Source organism: Barbatula barbatula (assembly GCF_947034865.1).
Source record: "Barbatula barbatula genome assembly, chromosome: 2".
Lineage (NCBI taxonomy): Eukaryota > Metazoa > Chordata > Actinopteri > Cypriniformes > Nemacheilidae > Barbatula > Barbatula barbatula.
The window spans coordinates 27,738,642-27,763,756 of NC_136767.1; the positions used below are offsets into that span (position 1 = coordinate 27,738,642).

Consider the following 25,115-nt stretch of genomic DNA (forward strand, 5'->3'; position numbering starts at 1 on the left):
TTTGTGCTTAAATCATAATTTCTTCTATCCGGGCTAAAAACGCAGAAAGAGATGCAAAGTATTTATAGGTTGACATTCAAGAAAAGTACAACAGTGCATTTCAACACAATGGCACCCAATGAGTTTGGACTGGGACTGTTGGTTTGGGCTGCTTCAGTTTCCAGTTGGTGACAGCAGTGGTGCAGAATTTACACACTTGAGCTTTAATTGATGTCCTGATATGTCAAAGAATCACATCTTCCTTTTCTGACATGATCATTTGGTATCACTTTAGCCATGTCATTTAATTTCAAAAGCTCCTACGTCAAATCAATATGATAGTTACATTGCAAATGTTTGCGAAAGCACAACACTTACGTTTGCACCGGCAAGTGTCGATCATTCAAGAGTCAACCTGAAAATGCATAGTGTATTTCAGGTGAAATAAACTATTTTAATTCGCATAAAAACTTTAGTATTTCACTAGTGGTCGAACATCACTTTTGGATGGCTTCACGCCCTTTGGATATCATGAAGTACAACAAGAATCTTTTCAGGCAAGTGCAACAAGGTAAGAACCCACGAATATAAGTCGACAACACCAGACGACATGACATGAGCATGCTCTAAACAGCCCTTAATCTCATGCAAAGGGGTCAGTATACTGGATGTAAAGACGCTTTGTCATCCAACTCTTCACGTATGTAAGACGTGTCTTTGACGGTAAACTTTGCGCTGGGATCGAATATATAGTTGAGCTCTACTTGACGAATCATTCAGACGATTGTACATGCATCGTCATGCATTGAAGAGTTAGGATCCTGGGTTGGAGAAGTCCATGCGTCTTAATTCACCCAAAACATGAAGGAGATATATATTTTTTTCCAGGTCAGGTTATGCAATACGTTGAAATCTTTGTGTGAATTTCTTTGTGTGCGTGTTCAGTAAGTTATCAATGCATGTGCGTGTCAACTGTCCAGTAGAAGCTGTATTTTAACTCCAAAACATCAGAGTCTCAAAACTTGAATGTCACGTAAAATGAACTGTTCGGCTGCAGCAGTTTGAGTGTGTATGTCTTTTTTTTACCTTTTTTGCCATTTCTGTCATTGGTGTATGTTTATATGATACTTTTTTGTGATTGGTCCATTCAGTTACTTCATGCCGCTGCGAAGCACCTGATTGGCTGCGATGAGCATGACACTGATGATGAAAGCAATTGCAAAGGCGCAGATGAGACTTTTCCGTACGCACGTTTGCTTCACCTGCTGAGTCGGACTCTCGGCTGAGAAAACAAAGAGATGAAAGTGAGTAGATCAGGAGACATACAGAATAAAGGTAAGATTAAGTTTAAGAGAAAAATGAAATTTGTATTTCGTCGTTGTTCTTCTGAAACCTGGAATGTCCAAATATTTTCTGGAAATGGAAAAAGAACATTTTACTTTTTAAATATGTTGTCAAAGTTGACAAGCGTGTTTTAATACTTTTTACTGGTTAGATATTTGGAAAACCCAGTGACAAACATATAGGGTGACTTACACTTACGATTTATGGCAAAAAATTTAAATCACAAATTATGGAGATACAAGGTTTTGGAAGGACAGCAGCGATTTCAAACACTTAATTTGCTAAAACATTTCCGTCATTGTAAGTAATTGAAAGGAATCATAGCACTTTCACAAAAGCATAGTGAGCTGCACACCTACAAGTCGGCAAGATGTTTCAGAGGAATATACAAAAAAAATTCCAAACAGTAGGTGTCAAAATCATGCTGCCATATGACAAAGTCAAGGGTATGCCAACAGCATAAATGCATAATTGCTTAAATGCAAATGCATTGAAAATAACCAGATACATGAAGGCAGCTACAATCATTAATTAAAAAAGGGGTTAAGACTCTTTTAACAAAAAAGAAAGGAATTTCTCATAAATCCCATACATTAGTAAAGTCTGTGGTATTATTTTTTTTTACTTACACAAAGCCTACAGTGTAATAAACCTCAAAGCGTAACATATTTATATAACAACAAAGGAATATAACATAGAGGATCAGAAGCGAAGAAATCAAACAAGCAATGCTAAATAAAAAATGTACTTTAGCATTCAAGCCACCTGAGACAGAGGCAGGGACGAATCACCAGAAATCAGTCCGGGGGAAAATGCAGAACAGAAGAATAGCCATTTCTTAAAGATAACTACAGAATCCGCTGATCTTGTGGCAAGAGGGAGATCGTTCCTGAGTCGTGGTAAACGTGTGTGAGAGGGATTTTTTTCCATTCGAACTCAGAGTGCAGGGATCGGGTGGGTACATAAAATGTAAATTCCTTTTATCTTACCCTCACCGGTACATGAACAGATATGCCATTTGCGGTCATGACGACCGGCTTCTCCCACTTGCATTGTGATCTGTAAACCCTTGCTCCCATCTTGTTATCATATTTACCGTAAAATATTTTATATATTCCTCCATGATATTTTTAAGTCCCACTAGAATGCTCCCTGATGAGAGTGTGTGCAACATGTGTGAAAAAACTCTTTGAACAAGCTCTCATGACAGCTCTCATTGTAAGACATTAGTGAACTGTCCAAGCTAGTATCTAAGGGAGACGGGGCTTAGCGATATGTCAATAGTTGATAAACATCTCTGGATAGAAATGTCCATTTCACAAAAAAGCATGTGTGTTTTAATGGTAATGGAAAATATAATTAAAATGATGCCTGATGATTCATGTTGGTCATTTCTGTGTGCAACACATTATTTGTTAATATAAATTTATATTAATATAAATTTGATAAAATCTAAATCGTTATATTATTAGCCACTAGCCAGACCGATCAACAAACACTGAACGGAAAGTAACTTTGGGCCAGACGTGTGTGTCTGATGAAACTGTCTATAGTGAGAAGTTGACGTTGTAAACCCCCAAACATTTAAACCGTGATTCGCCTGTGTTTTCCGCACTGCGGAAATCATAGGACCCTACTGTATATAACATTAAGTGCAAGTCAATGTAAAAGTTTAACCCTGCAACTCAGTCAGATCGGCAAATCTGAATAAACTTACTGTCAATGTCAACTTGGCAGTCCCCAGGATTTTCAATATGGTTCTCCTCCGTCATGATAATGTTCTCGATGTCTTTCATAGACAGGTGGTCACAGAACGTGTCGTACAAAAGTCTCTTAAGCTCTTCAACAGTCAGTTTCTGCATGTCACACTGAAACAGGAAAACAGAACTGCATTTGATCTTTCTTTCACAAAGCTTTCTTCAATCTGCTTTCAAAAACCCATTGCATACAATTTGCTTTGAGATAACATGCACTTATTACATCGTGCATCAGACCACAATGTGAAAGGGTGGTTCCGCTTTAGTGGTTCAGGCTATAGGGATGCCCAAATGAGTAAAGAAACGTTAACAGCAAAATGGACATGTTGCAGCGGGCATCCCTCTTGACTGAGGGCCCTCGTCTGTGCGGTAATGACTGGGTCATTCAACACGACAACGCTGCCGTTCACAAAGCCCGCCTGACAAAGGACTTCTTATGCTGTCACCATGCTGTATGTTCCCCTGATCTAAATCCCATTGAGAACATCTTGGGCTGGATGGCAAGGGATGTTTACTAAAACGGACGTCAATCCTAGCCATTCGTGATGCCATCTTCACCACATGGAGCAACGTTGCCACCAGCCTCCTGGAAACAGTCGCATCAAGCATGCCGAAACGATTGTTTGAAGTGATCGACAAGAACGGTGGGGCTACGAAGTTTTCAATAATTTGCCCACTCTCTGTTTTTTGTATCTTGCTCTTGTTTCTGGTTTTGGCATTTTGAAGCAGTTCTTACAACCTGGTTACGATCCACCAGCGAGAAATGCAAATACTTGTAATGTTTCCCCCGGTCTTAAGATTTTGTTCAGGAGTGTATCTGGGAGAGCTTTGCCAAGACTAGTCTGCGGATTTGTAAATGAAAGTATTTAATAAAAGACTTAAATTGATGTTACATGAAAAATGGTTACAAAGTAAATTTTGGATCATGAATCATTAAAAAAAGCCCCCCCAACTCCCTTTGGTCCTGGTTTCTTGGTACCATCATCAAACGACCAGAGCCAGACATGGCTCCAAGGGGGGGCCTTGATTTAGGTTGATTCTCCCCCCGAAAGTGTTGATAACCTTTTGTTTCTCCATGAGATATTTACGACTCCTAAGCTTCAAAGCAAGCAGAGGAGATGTGAGAAGTCTCTCTGTTTTCTCTCACCTGGAACTTAAGACCTGTGGTTTATCCAGAGACACTTCTCTGAAGAAACTGCACTACACTGTCCTTTTCTGTAAATATACTGGGGGGAAAGGAGGAACAATGGACATGAGGCCTGGAAATTTCCGCAGGACCACATTCAGAAACCATTTGAACATTTCCATCTCTCCACGTTTCCATCTCTCCACATACGGTAATACAGAGCTCGCAAGTATCCGATTCTATACATAGAATAGCTGCGTTAAGTTAATGATTTTATTGGTGTTCAGAAATGTTATTGCTGCCATACTCTTTCCCTCACTAACTCTCTCCTCGCTCACTAGTGCATTTGTGTGTCACGTTTCATGTATGTATTGCTTTTTTTTATCGACCGTTATGTTTACCATGTAGAGTGGTTTTAATAAACAACCATATGTTCACTTATGATGGGTTTTCTGTGCTGAACGCTCACATATACCTGAACTGTGTTTTCGATCTATGCTACAGCTCTAAAATTTGCTCGCATTACTTATGAGATAACGTTAAAGTGTATAATATCATTGATGCATTTGCTGGATGAATAGATACAGGTTTTGTTATCACGACACGGCTAATCAGAAACCGTAAAATATGTATATTTAATGACGATTATTATACGTATTTTCCGTTAAGCTCAACTAATTCCCTGACTGAAATTAATGTTTTAAATAACTCGTTTCATGGATGTGATCTTGATAGATCTGGTGGAGAGCGAAGTTCATCACTATTTTAACAACACCTGAAACCTCATGATACAACTAACAGTTTCCAAATGTGTGTGATATAATCTACGAGATCGGTTAGAAGAGGAAGAAGAAGAGACAGAGCACCTCCAGGGAGGAGAAAAGAAAAAGCCCAGAGGTTATCTTACCTTATTTCCTTTTTATCCTTTCCTTGACCATGTGACTGAATTTAACATGATAAATTCAAATTGACCAATCCAGGCCACCTTTAACCCCCCACTGTACTGGACCCACAAGCATCTCAGACAATAGTGGTTGGTCACTATCTAAACACCCCTGTGATCTTTAGAAGGGCCAATTGTGCCTTTTGGGAAGAAAGAGGGGGTTGTGATACAGCAATAAATTCCTGTTCTTTTTTCCAACCCTACACACGGTTAACTGGGAGGATTGTAAATAAAGGCTCGATTGCACAAACATTTGTATGGTAATTGCACCGTGAGATGTTTAAGAGAGAGAGATCCCAGTAGCAGTTTGGGGTCAAGTGCACAGCTCAAAGCGTGCACCAGCAGTGAGCCGTTATTACAGAAGCACCCTTTGGGAGAGTCGCCATATGGCTCTTACAAATGATATTCAGCGTTGCCTGCACAGAGACCCACTGCGGAAGAGACTCGTGAAATCTATTAATGAACCTTGCTTAGAAGTGATCTTCTGACATAATAAAACATCCGCGCTGGTTCCTATTCACATTATTGCTTTTAATTGAACACGTTCGTTTAGTGTGATTAGAAAACACCATGGTATAAAAGCGAAAAAAAGTAATGATTCTACCATGTGAATACAGACCTAAAATTGATGAATAGAACTGCGTAAATGGCTTTTACAAAGGAAAATCACAGGTGAGATCTCTTTAATATCTCAATTACTAGACATAAATGAGATTATATGGAGAGCAAATGGAAAGTTTTGCTCAAGTCTTTTTCATCACGGATATTTTTCCAGAGAGAAAGAGGAGTTTCAGAAGAGATCTCAACAATGTCTCAAACCGAGCTCAGATTTGTGAAGTCTGCAATCAAAAGTCAATATTATTAAAGATCTCAATATATGAACTCAAATATTTCTCATCAAATTTGCCCAAATTAAGATTATTTTACCTCTACGATCTACTCTTCATGAGGCAACTGTTTAATTTCATTTATAAACTTACAAGAAATGTTAAACAATTTAATTGTATTTCTCCTAAGCAATTATACATTTTAGTGAAGTGTTACCGAAGAATAAAAAACCCTGTAGAGGGTGTAAAGGCTTTTTGAGGATTGTCTAATGAATATCTGTTTCTAATCCAGATTTAGTCTTTGTGTGCAACAGACAGAAACGGCAGACGTGGCGTCTTCTGTCGCTTGAAATAAGACAGACGTGGCTAATAATCACCTTCCAGAACACAGAGTCGAAATCGGTTCCGTGGAATTTGTCAGGCATTCCGGCGGCGGTGAGTTTGGGTCCCAGGAGGGTGACAAATTCCTCGAAGTCCACCTGGCCGTCTCCTAAATAAAGACACAGTGAAATATAAGCGGTGCACTTGCGCTGTATGAAATCTTGGTTATCATAATTGGCCCTGGTATATAAAACATGCATGCATTATTTAGATTTTCAACATAAATTCAACGTCAATTTGTGATCCCATGGGGAATTTCCAAAACCAACAAATGAGTGTATAAAAATATAAAATATTCTTTATATTTAATAAAATGTCACTTCAAATTATGCACAATGGTTGAAGGACACTACATAGTTTACGGTGTTTTAATCTGCTCAAAATGTTTATGTAAATGTCAATTTTATTTAACCTTTAAACAGTGTTGGCCAGGATACCCGGTTATACAAATTAATAAATATATATATATATATATATATATATATATATATATATTAATATTAAACATAAATACTCATGAATTCTAATAATACTATGTAAACTAATTAATAAATACATTAATATCAAAATCAATTATATTTTAAATAGTATATTAAAATGTTATATTTAACAGCTTTATTTGATATTTTTATCATATATTTTTATATAATTTTGTTCTGTCTGTATCTGCTTTTTGGACTCTAAATGTAATGAAAACTGGAGACCACAGATTCTTCTGCTCTGTACTAATTTAAAAACATCACAACTTAGTCTTATATTACCTGAGAAAAAAAAGGTTTCGGGTCAATTTTAGTCCAGTGTCCTAAAAAAACTAAAACATACAGTGTTTGCATGCAATATGGTTTCTCACCATCCATGTCGAGTCTTTGAATGATGACCTCTAGCTCGACCTCATTGGGCATGTACCCTAGAGAACGCATGGCCATGCCAAGTTCCTGCTTTGAGATGAATCCATTTCCATCTCTGTCAAACACCTTAAACGCCTCACGGATTTCTATGGAACAAAATCACAACGCACATGCATCTTTGAAGAAATGTTGACGTTGCGAAGCATAGAACGTTTTACATACTTTCAATAATAATACTTAGTATGGAATAATTTCTCTGCAACGATAAAACAGATGGATATTGAAATAATCACAACAAAGTGACTGACTTGAAATGACAGAGATTTTTAGGTCCATATATTTCTTCCCATCACAACAGTTCACTTTCTGCTCCTTCCTCTCTTGGACTGGTTTAAAACGGGAAAACGAAAAGTTTCACTACACGTTCAAATACTGAATCGCATACTGTACGGTTGATTGAAAATCCCATATACCCATATATGCACTACATCACCATCAAGTCATTTTCAATTTTCCACTTGTCATGCCATAATGTCATATTCGTAATTATGAAATATGAGACACACCAGATATTGCTATAAATCCAGATAATATATTCAATATTGTGTGAACAGAAGTATTTGGTGCTGTGCCTTGCTAACTGTGATGTAGGATTGATAAATGGCTATTTGGACGTGGAGAGCAAACAAAACAGCGCTCTGGATCCATCGCTCCCTGAGTAAAGGAAATTAGCCAGGAAATATGAGAAGAAATGACGCTTCTGCTGTCCAAATATGCCGACTGCAACAGATGGGGAAAGCAACTTTATCATTTTCGTTACAAAGGAATTATGCAGATTTCACATAAAAATATGGTGGGCTGTCTGTTTGCTCATTTCCAAGTAAAAATGCTAACATTTTCATTTTGAAAAAAAGTTTAGAGGTTTAAAAGAAAGGCAAGATGGCACAGAGACACTTCTGATAATATATGTCCGTGTTGACCGTAGAATAAAACTTTGTGTTTGCATAATATATGTCTGTGTACTGTGCATATTAATATTGTATTTATTAACACATACACATAAAGGCATATATTTAAGAAACAAACCTATATATAAAAACCTATGGGTCTTATGGATACATTTTCTGAAACTGAGATTTGTAAATCATCTGAAAGCTGAATAAATAAGATTTAACTTTAAAAATAAGCTAATTGTTAGGATAGAACAATATTTGCTCTGAAATGAAAAATCTGGAATCTGGGGGTGCAAAAAAAATCGCCTTTAAAGTTGTCCATCAGAGGCGCTGTAGCAGGCCGTTGCTTACAGATATAAAATTACAAAAATTAAAATTCCTGAACATTTATGCATAATTTAAATTATTGGTAAATATAGATAAATACATATTAATATTTCATATATATATATATATATATATATATACAAGTAGCTATGTGTCTGTGTTTATAAATACAAAATGAATATGCACTGTAAACATCCTATTGTAAACACAAACCTTTATTCTGGATGCGATTAATCACGATGAATGATTTAGCAGCCCGAATTTATATCAAAATATTATATTAATAATGCTTTTTAATATTTAATATTATGATGAATTTATTTATAATATTAAGTAATAACAAATTATTTCATATTGGACATTGCTTGAACACCGTGACTACTCTAATATTATGCTTCACCTGTCTGAATGTGACAATGCAGGCCAAAATAATAAAAGAAAAAGAAACTGTAGCATATTTCTTCAATGTAAGAAATAGCCGTTAATATGACGGCAATGTCTGACAGTTATTGCTGGACTACAGAAATAGCCAAACAAGCCTTCCGTCTTAATATATCCTGTATGATTGACACGCAGGTAATTACTGCAATGCAAGGTGATCATTTACACGACTTAACTGCTCACCACCATGTGTTTGCAAATACACCTGAGAAAAAATGCCTTTCCCTTTGATTTTTGGCAGACAGATTTCAAAACTACATCTAGTCCACAATAAATCAAACCTAATGGAGAAAATGAAATGGCATTGATACGATTACACAAATCCGCGACGATCTGGTTCAGAACAAAAAATCTTGCACTTTGCATGACTAACTTATGATGAGGATGACAGTCAAACAAATCTCTGGTCAGTTTAAGATCGTGCATAAAATATGAATGATTGGATATAAGGATGTTCATTGTGACTCTGCTGTGGGGAAACCACCTCAGCCTGTTGCTAAGCAACTGCACAACTGTTCCAACCCACTTTTGTACTGGATGCGATTAGACTACAGCCCATCCTTGCTCTTCAAGGTATATCAAAAAGTTGCATCCGTTCATAAAAATAGCACGTCCTGTGGAATATATTTTGAAAGCCAAGTGTGCATGAATGTAAAAACTGTGTTTTTAACAGCAGGGTATCAAAAATTACATTACATTACAAAGCTGCATTTTAACAGTGTCTATAATATATTCATTATTCAACTCTGTCAACCAGGTTATTCAGTGGATGTTTTATTTATCGTTTTGTTCACACCAAGAACCAACACACCTTGACCCACCTGTTGTAGAATTTGCATAATTATGACTTTTAGCCCACTTCTCATAAGATGTTCATCAAAATGCAATTATGCTTTCTTTTGTTCTGTAAATGACGCAGATGTTGTCTGCTTCTTGTTTGATCTTTTATGGCTTTGCGGAGCCAGCGGCACGAGGTCACAAAAACACTCCAGGTGTTTTAAGTATTGTGGATAAAATAAACATGACTTCAGATGTTTAAGGGAAAGTTAACATCATTGTAAAATTATCTGCCAGATGCCGTGACACGTACTTTAGGCTTGACATATTTGGCCTTTTTTTAGTTTGGATGTAATCTAGTGTGAATTTCTGGCAATGTTTTATTTTTATTTGTACATTGAAATATAAATTAAGCATATCTGTCAAATGTTTGTTTGTTTATTTGTATCTCAAACCACATAAATGTATTTGGGAGATCTAAAGACCTTGAAACATAATTTGCCTGCTCTGTCAGCTTTTGATGATGTTTTTGTCTGAATGTGTTTTGCTACACTGTTAAATAAATAAAATGTTTTGCTTATGTTATATAACTGTCATCTCTTCTTTATGCAGAAACAGTCACAGTTTGTTCACTAAGAGAAACCTAATGGGTATATCATAGTCCAGGACAGAAAGCAAACCTTCAAAGAGAGCCAATACATATTTTTCCAGTATTAAACTTCTTTGAAAGATTAAGCTCATATAGTCAGTATGAAGAGAGAGAGAGAGCATATCCAAACTTGTGTAACTACAGTATTATAACAGATAAATGACTTTTAAATTGCTTATCACATGACTGTCACATGGGCATCCTATCTGATGACCGTATGCTCATGGGTTTGCCATGACAGTTAAATCTTATACATTACAATTTATTTCATTATAATTACTGAGTTTATTTTTAGAGCTTTATTATATAAGTAATCCTAGTTTTGAATAGCTGATTTATAATATAATGTCCACAAAAAGACATTATATAAAGTCAAATATTCATTACTCTCTGTACAAAACATCTAACGTTGTGCTTCATGACATGAAAGAACCGACTCCGTTTGCGGTCGGAACAAAATCACACTGAATCTAATAACGCAAACGTTTCATATTGGTCGATGTCAGAGAACTATTTTATTTTTTACATGTTTTATAAATAGAAGTGGGATGCCATTTTGTAACAGCACTGAGTTTTTAGCATAAAATTGACAAATACAGGTACATATACAGCCACATTTAACATGGCAAACATGCTAATAACATAAGGACATTGAGCAAATTGTAGTGATTTGCAGAAAAATACAAACAAAAAACTTCCAGTTAATGATGTAACAGGACTTTGTGTTGAGATTGACCCTCTCCAGCCACAGCTAAAATACACAAATAAAAAAAAGATAACATTAACTACAAATGTGTAATATTTCAAAGACGTTATCAATTTGTAATGAAAAAAATGGAAATCATAGATGGAAAATGCAATTACACAAAAATGTAAAGAAAACATCAGGTTTTTAAGGATGTAATGTAACTATATTTCAATGGTATTTCGTGGTTTACATTTTGAACCTGCAGTTATCTTTATGTGCAGGTCTATTTGCTTAGTAATAAAATGTATTTAAAAGTTAATATTCATAAATGTTTATGCATGTCACCCATTCGGTAGAATGACCCTGTCATGACCAAATACATTATTTGAAAATACGAGAATGCAAATGAGATTTGGAAGCTATTGCAGAGAATAAGATGCTCTGTAAAATGTTTCTTAATAATTACTTTTAATTTTCTCTCATAAAGCTATCATGTGACTTCAGAAAGCTTTTGAATAGTTCAAAAATTGTGACATAAGACAATAATGTGTGCAAATAAAGATTTTGGGTGAACAGAACCTATCTTAAAGTGTCCGAGAAGTTTATTATTGAAACATTCATACCGACTCGATTACAATTCTGCAATCCTTCTCAAATATCCTCTGCCGACCCTTTGCTGTCGTGGGACTGATATGGAACCTCTGCGTTTAATCCCTTTGTCCTTTCAAAAGTCCTAAGAGCTTGAAAGCACTTGCAGGATCTCTATCATCTAAAGCCGGGGTGCTTCGAACACACGCTGAAGCCTGTGTGATGTATGAAGGTGCAGTTGCACTTCAAAGCTCCAATGTCTGCTCGCGGTTTTTTTCATGGACACACTTTTAAGAGAGGAAGACATAAAAGCGCACGTGTGGGGTTAAAGAACTACCTTCAACACAGACCTTGTACTCTCTTTCACATTTACGCATTTGGCAGATGTCCAAAGCGACTTACATTGCATTGTACTATAAATTTGTTTCCAACTGTGTGAAATCCCCTGGGATCAAACCGATGACCACTGAGCCACGGAAAAGCGTCCATTCTTTCTAATGCACTTACTGTACAAACAACGGCCTTAATATGATGCATTATGTGTGCATGTGTGGAACACGCTAAACGCAAACAATTTGATTAGTTTGTTTGAGATACTGTAGATAGAGATAGATGGAGACGCTGCATTTTACAACTTAATGTAATCTTGTATAAAAAGATCTTCAGGAAACAATATGAATATTCGTTCCCCCCAATACTTTGAATGACTCCTCTCGCTCATTCATGTCAGTTGTATCGCATAATCTTTCATTTCCCATGTGTAGATCTGTCAAGCGAAATCAATCCCATCCACAACAGGCTTCCCATCAAACAAGCTCTTGATATAAAATTCTTAAAATCTCTTAAACTTTGTGGTTTGACAATGAGAGTGTAGATTCACTTGCGTGTGCCCTACAGACTATTTTAAAACATCTATGGCAGACTTGATCCATCTTGTGTGGTGGGAAGACCCAGCAGATCTGAATATTAACCATATTTTAACAAGACTCTGGAGTATTCAGACAAGCATTTAATACAAGACCAGGCTGCTGTGTTGGGGGGATATGCACTCATTTAACATTATTATGCTGGAAACCTCAAGAGGAAGCTAAATCACAAAGGTTTTGAGGATTTGAAAAAGCGATACCATTTGCCTTCTAGTTACCCGAATAACCCTTAGAAAGATTAATTGTTGTTATAATATGAAAGAAGTTACCATTTTATTTTTAGATTTATGTAATTGTATAAATTATTTACATCACTGCTTCTTCTGAAAGTTCATATCTGCATATTTTGTGATTATAATTTTTTTACCATGAATCATTATTATTAGTCACGCTTTATGTTTGTCACTGGGATTTGCAGGTATCTAAACAATAAAAAGCGTTAAGAAGTGCTTGTCAACTTTTACAATAACACGGTATTTAGTCATTTAAAAAGTTCAGTGTTTCAGTAAATTTGGACATCCAAGGTTTTAGAAGGATAGCGACGATATATACAATATATATATATATATATATTTATATATACATCGATGCCCCATTACAGTTATTCTTTATAATTCAATATTTTCTGTAACACCTTTCCTATAACTCAGTGGTAAGAGTATTGCTTTAACAACGCAAGGTTGTGGGTCTGACCCCAGGGGGTTGCACACACCTATGTATAAATGTATAGGACATTGCAATGTAAGTCGCTTTGGATTAAAGCGTCTGCCAAAAGTAAATGTTGTAAATGTTGAATTTACTTGGGCCGAGATTAACACTAAATATTGCATAAACCGGCTTGTCTAGAGCGTTTCATGCGCAGTTCATCCGTGAAGCAGTGCTCTGGGATCTGTAGGAAACTCTACTCGACCTGAAAGCATTTCAAGTTTGAGTCCCTTATAACGTGCATTTGAAATAGCAACACCATCAAACATCATCCTTATAAATATACTTTATTGTCAGTAAAATGCACAAGGAAGCTTGAAGATCAGCGATAGAAAGATTTTCTGGAACGTGTGTTATGGTACCTGCGACATATATTTGGAGTGTCTGCGTGAGAGCGCCCTCTGGCTTTCAGATGCAGCCGCATTTAACCGTACTCCACTAGTGGAAAAGAAATCGCAGACAATCGCCAAACCGTATGCAATTTTTTTTCGATTTAACTTGCGGCCCTAAATTATTTCTGACTTCTGAGAGAAGTTAAAAATGTACCCGTGTAATATGAGTATTAAAAAGGGGATAAGTTTTTTCCTAAAATATTTGTCTTATCTCTTTATTATGCCAGTTGGTCTAAAAACATATGGTCTAATATATTTGTAAATATATAAAGCCGGTAATTCGTATAACTGTGGCAGTAACGCTTCTTTACTTTGTAGTATACTTAATATTGTACTTTTTTAATAAAGTTTCTATAGACTGACATTTAATGCAGTTTTGAAAAAGAGGTAAAATTTTTTAGATTAGATTCAACTTTATTGTCATTACACATATACAAGTACAGTGTAACGAAATGTAGTTTAGGTCTAAACAGAAGTGCAGTTAGCAAGTGCAGGATATACAGTTAGAATAAATACAGAATACAATATTGAGAAAATATAATACAGTTATGAAAATATTTCACAGTAGGTATGTACTATGAACAATATATAGAGATGACTATATACTATGAACATTAACACTATGAACATGAATGTACAGGTGGATATGAGCAGATAATAATTTAGACTGAAATGTCACTAATGCACCAAACCTGTAAAATCAAAAAGAATATTAAAATCCCTATAGAAATGTGTGAAATCCCATAAAGAATACTAAAATCCCTATAGAAATGTGTGAGATCCCATAAAGAATACTAAAATCAAACCTCAACACCCATAGATAGCACATATAGTATAACCTCAGCTCACATAACACATACTTTATCCCATAGATCTAAATGGCACTTAATTCCTTAATAGGTTAAGTTTTTCGTGACAATATGTGTGCCAAAATATATTTTACAATAAGCATGACTGTACACAATATAACACTGACCCTCATTACAGCAAACTGTACAGTAAGAAATAGTTGTCACATCTGTCAAAAAGGCATGCTAGTAAATAACTAGTTAATACTGATAATTTGGTCCCTTTACTGAAGTGTTACCGTAAAGATAAATAGAAATAGGCAACAAAATGAAAATAAGTCAACAGGATGAGTAAGAAAACTATCAAAAAGCTAGAAAATGAAGAAAGTAAGCAAAATACTTTGGTGTAGCAAGAAAGATTTTTTTTGTTTTATGGCTGCTTTAAAATAGTAGTAAAAACCCACAACACAGAAATTGGGACCACAACACGTTCGAGTGCATGAAGTCCACGTTGAAAGTGACATTAAATGAGATTGGTTTTTGTTCATTCTGGCCCTGATAATTGCAGCAATGACGGCAGTCTGACTCCGGGTGGAAAGCAAAACTCTGCATTCATTGTCAAACGTTCACAAAGGAATGCTCATCTGTCGTCGAAAAAAATTGCTCCTTATATCTGTCACGAGATTTGAAAGAGCGAGAGAGAGAACGAGAGAGATCAAAGTTTCGAGACACCACAGACATCCCTGTGAGACGCGCGCTTGTCTTTTGACATCTTCAGAGTCATTGCCAGCCGTCCTATATTTTAAACATTGCTCTGAGAACGCCGGGGAAAATTGATCACAAATTCCTCTCTGCTCAGCTCAGTTTTCACTTAAGTGTATGTTTTGAGAGAGCAGCTTTTGACCTATACGATCTCACGCCCCCATTACGCCCACCGTCAGAGTTAAGCCCTACCTTACGAAAGCAAATGTTATTCAAAGCGCAAGCAGGCGAACGTTCCTCTGGATAAGCTCCTGAAGTAACGATAATGCTGCCAGTCAGGATCCCAGCTGATGTCTAATCCTTGTGAAAATAAACATTAACGCTTGACATGTTACACAAAGGACATACAAGTACATTTACACGTGCAATTAAACAATGTGGACAGAAAAGATGGTGTGTTTTTGTATCTCTCAATGTACTTGCACAGCAATTTCGACACATTGTAATGTTGTAAAGATCAGATCAACATGACTAGTTTTAAAGATTTTAGTTTTTTTCATCATATCTCTTACCCTGCATTCACACGAGGCGTCAGCGTCAACACTTCTCGTATTTACATTTTAATGGGTAACATGGAAATTAAACATATAAAGTAGCGATGAAAAATAGCGCACTACAAATGTACTCAAGTAAAAGTAAAAGCACACTGTTTTAAAACTACTTTAAAAAGTACATTTCCTGAAAAAGACGACTCCATTACAGTAATTTGAGTATACACCACTGTACAGTACTATTTGGGACTAAATTAACCCGCTTAAAAAGGTCAAAGTTGTAAGTATACTTTAAGTCAAACAATGTAGTATACTTTGTAAACCCAACTACAGTTTACAACGGTGTGTGTGTAAGAAAGTATAGGCTACTTAAAAAAAACAGTGAACACATCTACAATCCAAGTATACTTTGAATACTGCATTTCGGTAACACTTTATAATAACTGTATGCTATTAATCATTAGTTAAGCATTTGTAAACAGTTAATTCATCATTTATAAAGCATTGGCCCTACATTAACATACATCAGTATGGCATATTAGTTGTTTATTTGTACTTGTAAAGCACTTTGTGTAACTAATAAACAATATGCCAATATGCTCATAAAGGCATGCTAGTAAATAACTAGTTAATACTGATAATTTGGTCCCTTAACTGAAGTGTTAACGTAAAGATAAATAGAAATAGGCAACAAAATGAAAATAAGTCAACAGGATGAGTAAGAAAACTATCAAAAAGCTAGAAAATGAAGAAAGTAAGCAAAATACTTTGGTGTAGCAAGAAAGATTTTTTTTGTTTTATGGCTGCGTTAAAATTCAGTAAAGTAAGTCACACAAAAGGTGGCAAAAATACATATAAAATCTACATTTCAAACTGCCAAGTACTAAATGTGTTATAACTACCTAAATGAATCATATTATATATACCCGCTGACCAGTGCCAGCACTGGATTACAGGAGTGTATCACTCTGTTTTGTGTCATGAATTGCAGTATGACTGTGTAATAAATGTATTCATTTAATACACTGAGAAGCTATTACTATATTACTACACAATAATATGTATAAATGTACATTGAAATAGTTTATTAATCATTTACTAACACCAAATTATCTTATCAAGCACTGACAACTCCTGAATAACTGGTTTCTACGTGTATTTGTATTGTATTTGTGTATGTATTGTTTAATTTAGAAATGATACTGATCATTAATAAAGAATGAAAATACAAGTATTAAACACTTTATTGAATCAAGAATAAAGCATTAATATCTGTATTTATACACTGCTTCCTGATGTATGTTAATGAATGCTTAATAAATGATGAATTAATGCTTAAAACAATTATTCACAGCATGCAGTTATTATAAAGTGCTACCTGCAATTATTATAAGCACATCTCTATCAAAAGATTGACCAAACATACCTAAACCTTTATGTATAGGTCAAGCATATTTAAGTATAATTTTAATTTAAAAGAGACTAACGGTACAGTTTCGGTTTATTAGTTCAAAAAGTAGATGCCGCTAAACTTCATACACTGTAACTTTAAGAAGGATACCTTTCTTTTTACATACTACATCTATTATAGAAAATCACTCTTTCCACATTCTGAAATACTGTTTTAACCTTTGCAGTAAAATGTTGTTTGTGTTGTGGTTTGTTGTACTAAGGAAGATTGCTGTAATGCTAAAATGGTACCCAAAACAAACATGTGCATAGTATTTCAATCCGATCTTCAACCGTAGGTATTTTACGAGGTGGCGATTTGGTATGAATGATCACCATGTACACGATTAGAAACAAGAGAGGAAAAAGCTCCATATCTTACCCTGTCCCATCCACAACCTTCACAGGGTAAAGGTCTCACACATTCATATGAATTAGCCACGAATTTAATCAAATGTCAAATATAACAAATTGCCATGAGATTGTGTGAAGTATGTATGCACTTGTTTATATTGTCTGTACATAAAGCAACTCTGTCCTAAATAGTGTTGAAAGTTCCTTGTGTAGTGCTGATGAAGGGCCGGTTGTTCCATGGAGAGACACACATACACACTGGGGCTGATTTTCAATTACCAACATACCCACTGGTGAGGAGTAGAGGAGGGTTATGCTCCAATGCTTTTCCAAAATGGTCTTCCAAACCCCAATTTTTCCACCAAAATGCCATTATTTTGAGTAAAAATGAGCTAAAACCAATTATAGAGCAAGTACATGAATGAATGGTGTTTAAAACTGTCACTACCCTTTCGGGATTCACCACGGAAAGCTTGTAATAATGGTTTGTAATTTGCCCTGTCGGGTCGTCTTTCCCGGAGATCCTTATCTTTTGTGTCTTTTGTCGTCACATGAATGGCGACTTGTGACTGTTAGTAGGAAGGATTCTAAAAAACTTTTAGTATTATTTATGGTGGCGTTTAGTAATTTTAAACGGCAAGCAGCGTTGAAATCTGGGGATTCATCAGTTGTGAAAAACAAGAAAGTACGAACCGATAACAGTTTACAAAGAAAAGGTGAATGTGATTGGACTCGTGCGAAAACAAGAATTTATATTGGCAAGGCATTTCAAATGTGGCGTGAACTCTGTGATCTGAAAGGATTTAAAACGGCTGCATGACTGTATTTCTTCTGAACAGGTAAGACATTTCAATATTTCAATAGATAACACAAAACCGTAGCTCCCTTGTTGTGTTAATACAGACGGGTACAGTTTCATCGGTTGTTCTTTCTCTCTATATGTTCATTTTGATCAATGTAATTCAAGCCCTATTCCCCGGGATTAGTATTATCTAGGGACCTCGTGTGATTTAGAAATGACCTCCCCACATCCGTAGTTCATGTGGCGCGAATTAGCACGGATAAGTGAAGCCTGTGATGTTACTCCAATTTACGGACTTATATCCCGTATATGATGGCAAGGCTTTGCATATAGAATATATAGTGCATGATGTACAATGATTTATGACCCTACTTGTCAGCATTTAAGACCCATGTTCGGGGATTTGTCCGGTTACGAGAGTTTCCATGAGAGATGATAAAACTGGAGACTCTTGGCCAAAACGGCAGGTTTGGAAATGGCCCAGCACCCGAAACAATATCTGAACACTTCAACACAGCCTCCGTTTGCGCTATTTGGGTCTATTTATGTTCTTATTTGTTTCGTGTTATATTTTTTTGTTTCATGTTATCTGCGTTTTACTTATTTTACGTTCTACGTGGCACTGTCACAGGCCACGACTCAAAACATCAGACTCATTCGCGCAGTAGAGCAGAGCCGAATCGCAACTCGCGTAAAGAAATTAGCTCCGCACAATCCTACGTATATACGTTTTTTTATTGTTTCTTTAGTAATAAAGTTAGACTTACATTAAAAAAGTTTCTCGCTGCCAAATCCGTTTCCTTTGCCGCTCTATTGTAAATCCAGATTACAGGTTGCTTTATGTACTTATGTTTACGTGGGTAAAAGTCAAATTATTTCAAATTTACATTATAATTATTATAAGCTAATTTTTGTAAATCAGGGAACTGTAAGGAGGCACTTTGCTCAATAACTGATAACTTTTTATTATTGGATTGCAGATTAATATTTGGCAGTTGGCTACTGCTGATAGATTGTTTCAACTCCATTGGGAAAGGTGAAAAATGGATTACAGCCTACATGTCCGGACAGCACAGTTGTGTGTGGTCGAGATCAAACTTGCTATTTTAATCTGAAGCCATTCGTGTTCTCATGAAATTGCTAATGAGATGCTAACAACATCAGTACCGTTGCAGGCTTGTTTGCTTCTGATAGCATCTCAAATACATCTGCGGTTTGCAAGCGAGTGTGTTAAAGACCACAATGAAAGCTCATTAGCGTTTTGCACATTGTAACCGTATGCCAGAATAAAGATAAGGCTAAACTTTACAGTGAAATCCATGCAAGGGGACCATCGGTGTATCTAGATAGAAAAAGCTCATTGTAAGGTGATAAAAACATGACGCTTCATTATGTAATGTCTTTATACAGCTCTGAAGACACAGCTATGTATATTATATTGCGTTTCTGTCAATAGATCCTCCAAAATATTACACACTGGACCTTTATGTGAGACTGAAAGGAAGAAACTGAAAAGATAAAAGTGAAAATGTTTTATGGATGTTCTCTGTAATTCAAGACATCTGTAGGTGCAATGTGATGAGCTGAATGTCATGTGACGAAGGGAAAGGAGGAGTTTGTGCAGGAGCACATTATTGTACTTCTTCTGTTCATCGTGATGAATAAATCTGAAGATGCAAGTATTACGATGATTGGCGAGTCAAGAAGTTCCTCACTCAGCTCCTTAGTAGTTTTGGCTTTATTTGAGTATTTTTAACAGATTTGACATTTGCATTTATTTACTTAGTTGACACTTTATCCATTTAGTTGACACTTAATCCAAAGTGATTTACAAGTGTTCAACATTTTGCCTAAGGAACCAACAATAAGCATTAAGTAAAGAACGGACGTATTTAGGTTGGAAGTGAACAGCTCAAAAGAACAAATGTTTTGGAGAAAAAGAGAAGTCAAAATTAACAATAATTCCAGAAGAATCCCTGTACTGTTTAACTTCATTTAACCAGTAATTTTGTAAATAAAAAGACCTACAACCCATGATCTCCAGACAACGCCATACACAGCATAATGTCCAACATACAGACTGTAGACCTGCTCTACAAGCCTGTTCACAAATGGATCAGATTTAGGATAAGAGTGCCACAATATGAAAGACATATGAAAGATTTTATTGTGTGAAACCCTTTCACAGCGGTTTGAACAGGAAGAAATATGATGGAGCAAGAGCAAGCTGAACTTGGCTGGTAAAATGTTTGCTTGCTCTGTTGTTTGTCTGTCGGTGAGACACCTTCAAGTGAATCACTCCTCTGTTTGTGTGCCTATTTCTAAAGCGCTCTACCTGCCAAACAGTCATTTGATCTCTCTTTACCAGCACAACGAGAGCAATCAGATGACAGCAAAACATAGTTTTCTTTCACTACATGCAGAATTTAAGCAAACCGTGATGCTGCTTCTGCGGGTGGAAAATGTATCACAGAGGAAAATAACAGAATACATCTGTTTTATTTCAGTGAAAACACTTGTCATAGTGCTTTAAAAGAACAGTCCACCCGAACATATGTTCCCAACTCGCATTACTGTTTTTATACAACAGAACAAAAAGGAAAAGATTTTAAACAATTCCCATGTGAACAGAGACTGGAGCTTTTGTGTTTAAAAAAGCATCTTTCTATGTTTTCTAAAGTCAAAACTCAAACGTCTACTGGTTTTCTGGATCATTTGATCATAAAACATATTGACAAATTGGACTGATTCAAAGTTCACAACTGGAAGATTAAACTCACTAACTCAACAAGTCTACTTCAAGAAGCACTGACATCTCTCACGGCTATGCACAGGTCCTGCTTCATGAGCGATGTACATGCTGCTTTAGAAAACAGGCACTTTATCATAACATAACCTACAGCAGTCTTATAAACATCGCTCGCAACATTATCAGGAAACCCAGCCTATAACACTTACAAGGCAATAAAAGAAGAAAACAATTTGCAAAAGGCAATGAAGTCAATTTTGAGAACGCAATACGATGTAAATCATTCTTTTGACAGCTTTTGTGCATGCTCCTGATTACAGCAAAAAGGATTTTTACTCACACTGAATATTAAAAAATAACAGAAATGCACATACAATGTCCCTTAGGCTTCCAAGTGCAAAATTGTCAACATCAGTTGGTTCGTTTTTACGAAGACATGGGAACATATGACCTATTTAACATCACTTTCAGCTATGGAAAGGGAAGAATTTTTCCGTCCAGGGGTTCGTGTGTGAAACATCATCAGTGCAGCGTTTGAACGTCTTCGATCAGAAGAGGCTGGCGTTCTCTCACAGACAGCACCCTTACTTTGCCCCTGACATTGAGCTGTGTGATGAAATCCATCCATAGCACCAAATCTAATCACTGCGTGATTCCCTCCTGCCAACCTCTTCTGATGACAAGCCAGACACGCCTGATGTCTGATTGTCAAGCGTGTGGTGAAGAGGGCAGTTAACGTCTGGGTAAATCCCTTTGTGCGGAGAACCCTGCAAATAATTTTCACTCTCGCACCGTTGAGCGTATGCAGGTTTTTTGTTCATTTTGAACCAAAAAAAAGTTAGGGATTGTAGCTTTAAAGGAATTAAACCTCGAGTAAAGAGACATTATCAGCGGGTTAAGATGTTGAGTGCGTGAGCATGCAGTCACGAGATAATGTCTTCCGATGCACCAGACCTCAAGCGTTTTTTAACTGAGTACGATAATGAATTCCTCGAGCTTGCGCTTCATTTTTGAATGCGGCTGAACTTATGATTAAATACAAAATTGCCAGCTTAAATAAGGAGGCACGGATCTAGCTCCCAAATTAAGCCAGGGTTTCATGCCCCCAGCGTGTTACACACATCAGCAAGTTCAAAGGAAAATTTGTCTCTGATTCAAGATCCACTAATAAACAACTAAACATCTAGGACGAGAATAACGTGACCTATTTTATCAACGTGAGGCAACTGTCTCTTTTCAACAGGAGCAAACCTGGTAGATGAGGTACGCTTCTCTTTGTTTTGTGGAGTGTATGTGCTGAGAAAACGTGTGCAAAGACGGAACTGGCGCAGGGATCAAACCTGATACCTGATGCTATACGTCTCTTCATATTAAAATGCTCGGTCACAGTGGTAATGTCAAATATCTATACAGTATGATCAGAGATGACTACCTGTGGCACAAAAAATAACCTACATGACCTTTCAATCATCATCCTTTATTTGTCAGCATGTCATCATGCATTGTTTAAAACAGAGCATCTAGACATAAGTTTTCTACAAAGTTATGGATGTATGCATCTTATTTCACTTGATTTACAATGTTTCCTGATAGAAAAGCCTCCTGATCAATGGAATTGCAAATGCAGTTCTCTAATGCACTTAAACTGAAGTTAAAACGAAATCACTCTAGATAATTCACAACTGAGACACTTTGAGAAGGACCAATGATTGTATTTTTCTGCTCTATCAAGATAAACTATGTAAAAGATCAACAAATAAACCTCATTAAATATTTAAAAGTATTAAAAGTAAAAACTGTTCCTGCTGTAGTGTGAGATTGGTAAATTTCGATTGGTTGCAACACTTGATCATTACGCAGTGAAGGTTCACATCGGCAATGGTCCTATTCAGAATAACATTCAAATATCTTTCCACTGCTTCATGACAGACCCCCTCTCCATAAACCAAGGGTCTTATATGCCCTGATCTATTCTCGCTACACGAGATTTCCACGCGTTTAAAGTGGACTCTCCATGCGACTGGATCCTGCTTTGTGTACATATTTACAAACCAGAGATTACAGCAAACAAAACATTCCTTTTCAGTCAAAATTGTGTTTCTTTCTATATCTGGGTCATCCAGACACCAAACAAGTGCACAAATAATTCCCCGGCGTCTATTTAGGAATCAATTGAAAGACTGCTCATTAAGTGTTCGTACCTACGTAAACACAACATCCGTATGAAAACAAATAAATAAATGTTCCATCGGGTCTTCACTAACCTTCAACCTCATCCTCGGGAAGGTTGACCGGTGCCCGGTATGAAAGGATATCTGGAATAGTGCATACCCCCCGGTACATCAAAGTCGAAGTCACCGGATGCATAGGCATTTCTGCGGTCTGTTGGACAGCACTTGTCTATCGATCCTCATATATGATTTTATAGTCCAGAACGCAACTTTTTCAATTGGCTGGAGAAGCCTTCGTCCATTCGATCAGACTGAATCCCCCACTGGAGAAGACGCGCGTAAATCTGTGATCCTACATAGGAGAGAGAATTCCATGGAAAGGTCCGATAGTGCTCTCGCAGCGCGCGCAATTGCGCAGCCCTCTCCAAGAAACCAGGTGGGGGAATTACAAATATTCGCAGGTCACAGCGATTTGATGCTTTGAATCTTAAATGTGGAGAAATTCACAATGTCTCTAGGCTCTAAAGCTACTTGTAGGACAAGGGAGAAAATAATTACGGGGTCCATCGCAGACGCGCACGCATCATACAAACACGCATTTTATCACTGCGACAAAAGTACGCGCGCGTTGGAGAGGTTACGGTTCCTTAAGCGGATCGATCGATTCAACCTCCTGTTCGTTAGGCAGAAACCTACATCTGACTGTTTTCGCGTAAACCGCTTCTCAAAAAGCGCAGTCGAGTTTCAAGGATGGCGTGCACTTGTTGGATACAGAGTGCCCAATTGTTTAAGAAATTCGCTGTACGCGTGTAGAGATTGGAGATGAATACGTTTCTCTTGAAATGAAACGTACAAAAGAATAACGATAGCACGAAAACAATACAAAATAAAACGTGGGGTTCCCTTGAGATTGACCTATTCTGAGCCAGAGCAGCTGCTCCGACGAGGTATTTCCCATCCGCGCTCTGCAGGTGTTGGGGGCGTTAACACAGAACGCGTAATAGGATTCAAACAGTTAAACGCAGCATAATGAATCTGAACGCAGGGAAATTGAATTTCTTTTTAAAAGTTGTATTGTTGACACGCACAAATGTAGCCTACTAAAACGGGACGCAAGAACGCGCCTCGTTTAAACGTGCCATTGAAATAAGGGAAAGTTTAACATTCAAAAACAGCAATATAGCCTATATCATAACGGGAAATAAGAGAAGTGCTTAAGAACTTAAAGTGTAGGCTACAAACGACTGTTTTAAAATTGATATGTAGTCTTTTTTTATTACCCCACACTTTAAGTCAGGACGCACAAGAACGCAATGTGCCCTGAAACAGACAAACGGTGCGCACCTGTAAATAGCAAGACTAAGAAGCAGTGCTTATGCGTCTCCAGAAAGGTGTTTTTAAAGCTTTAGCTGTTTTAACGAACACACATTGCTTAGAACTCGAAGGTCTAATGCAACATAATGGTCAAAGACGTCTGCCTCACGCTATGTACATACAGTAAACATCTATGCAGGCCTTACTTTATTCAAGCTACACATTTTCAACAGTATGTTACCCGGGATCAAACCCATTACATTTGCGTTGCTCAATTCTCTACGAGTCAAGCTACAAGAACACTTAAATGAGTACTCCGGTCATTGCCATTTATTTTAAAGATTGTCTTCGTCCTCAGGCTTGTATGATAGACAAGGTTCTTAGACCCCCACTACAACAAGAGGAGATTTGATAAATGCTTTCTCTGGATAGAGACAGATCCTTTCCCCCTTGGCATCTCCTTAATGGAAACACATCTTTAAAAAAGTCACGTTGTGTTTGATAAGAGTATCTGCTGTTTTAAAACACAATGTCTTGTCAGGCTTAAACCACACAAGAGAGACTGAACGCACACCGAACCCTGT

At 36.7% G+C, this 25,115-nt stretch overlaps 1 protein-coding gene across 1 annotated transcript; it reads right to left on the reverse strand.

Annotated features, from left to right (window-relative positions):
- Positions 1 to 1,130: 1,130 nt before the first annotated feature.
- cabp7a (calcium binding protein 7a) lies at positions 1,131 to 23,419 on the reverse strand (the record flags this gene model as incomplete). The annotated part of the gene is made up of 5 exons (XM_079476069.1): positions 1,131 to 1,261; positions 3,041 to 3,191; positions 6,354 to 6,466; positions 7,208 to 7,351; positions 23,311 to 23,419. The coding sequence occupies 5 exons, from the start codon at positions 23,417 to 23,419 to the stop codon at positions 1,131 to 1,133; spliced, it is 648 nt and encodes a 215-aa protein (XP_079332195.1).
- Between the last annotated feature and the right edge of the window lie 1,696 nt (positions 23,420 to 25,115).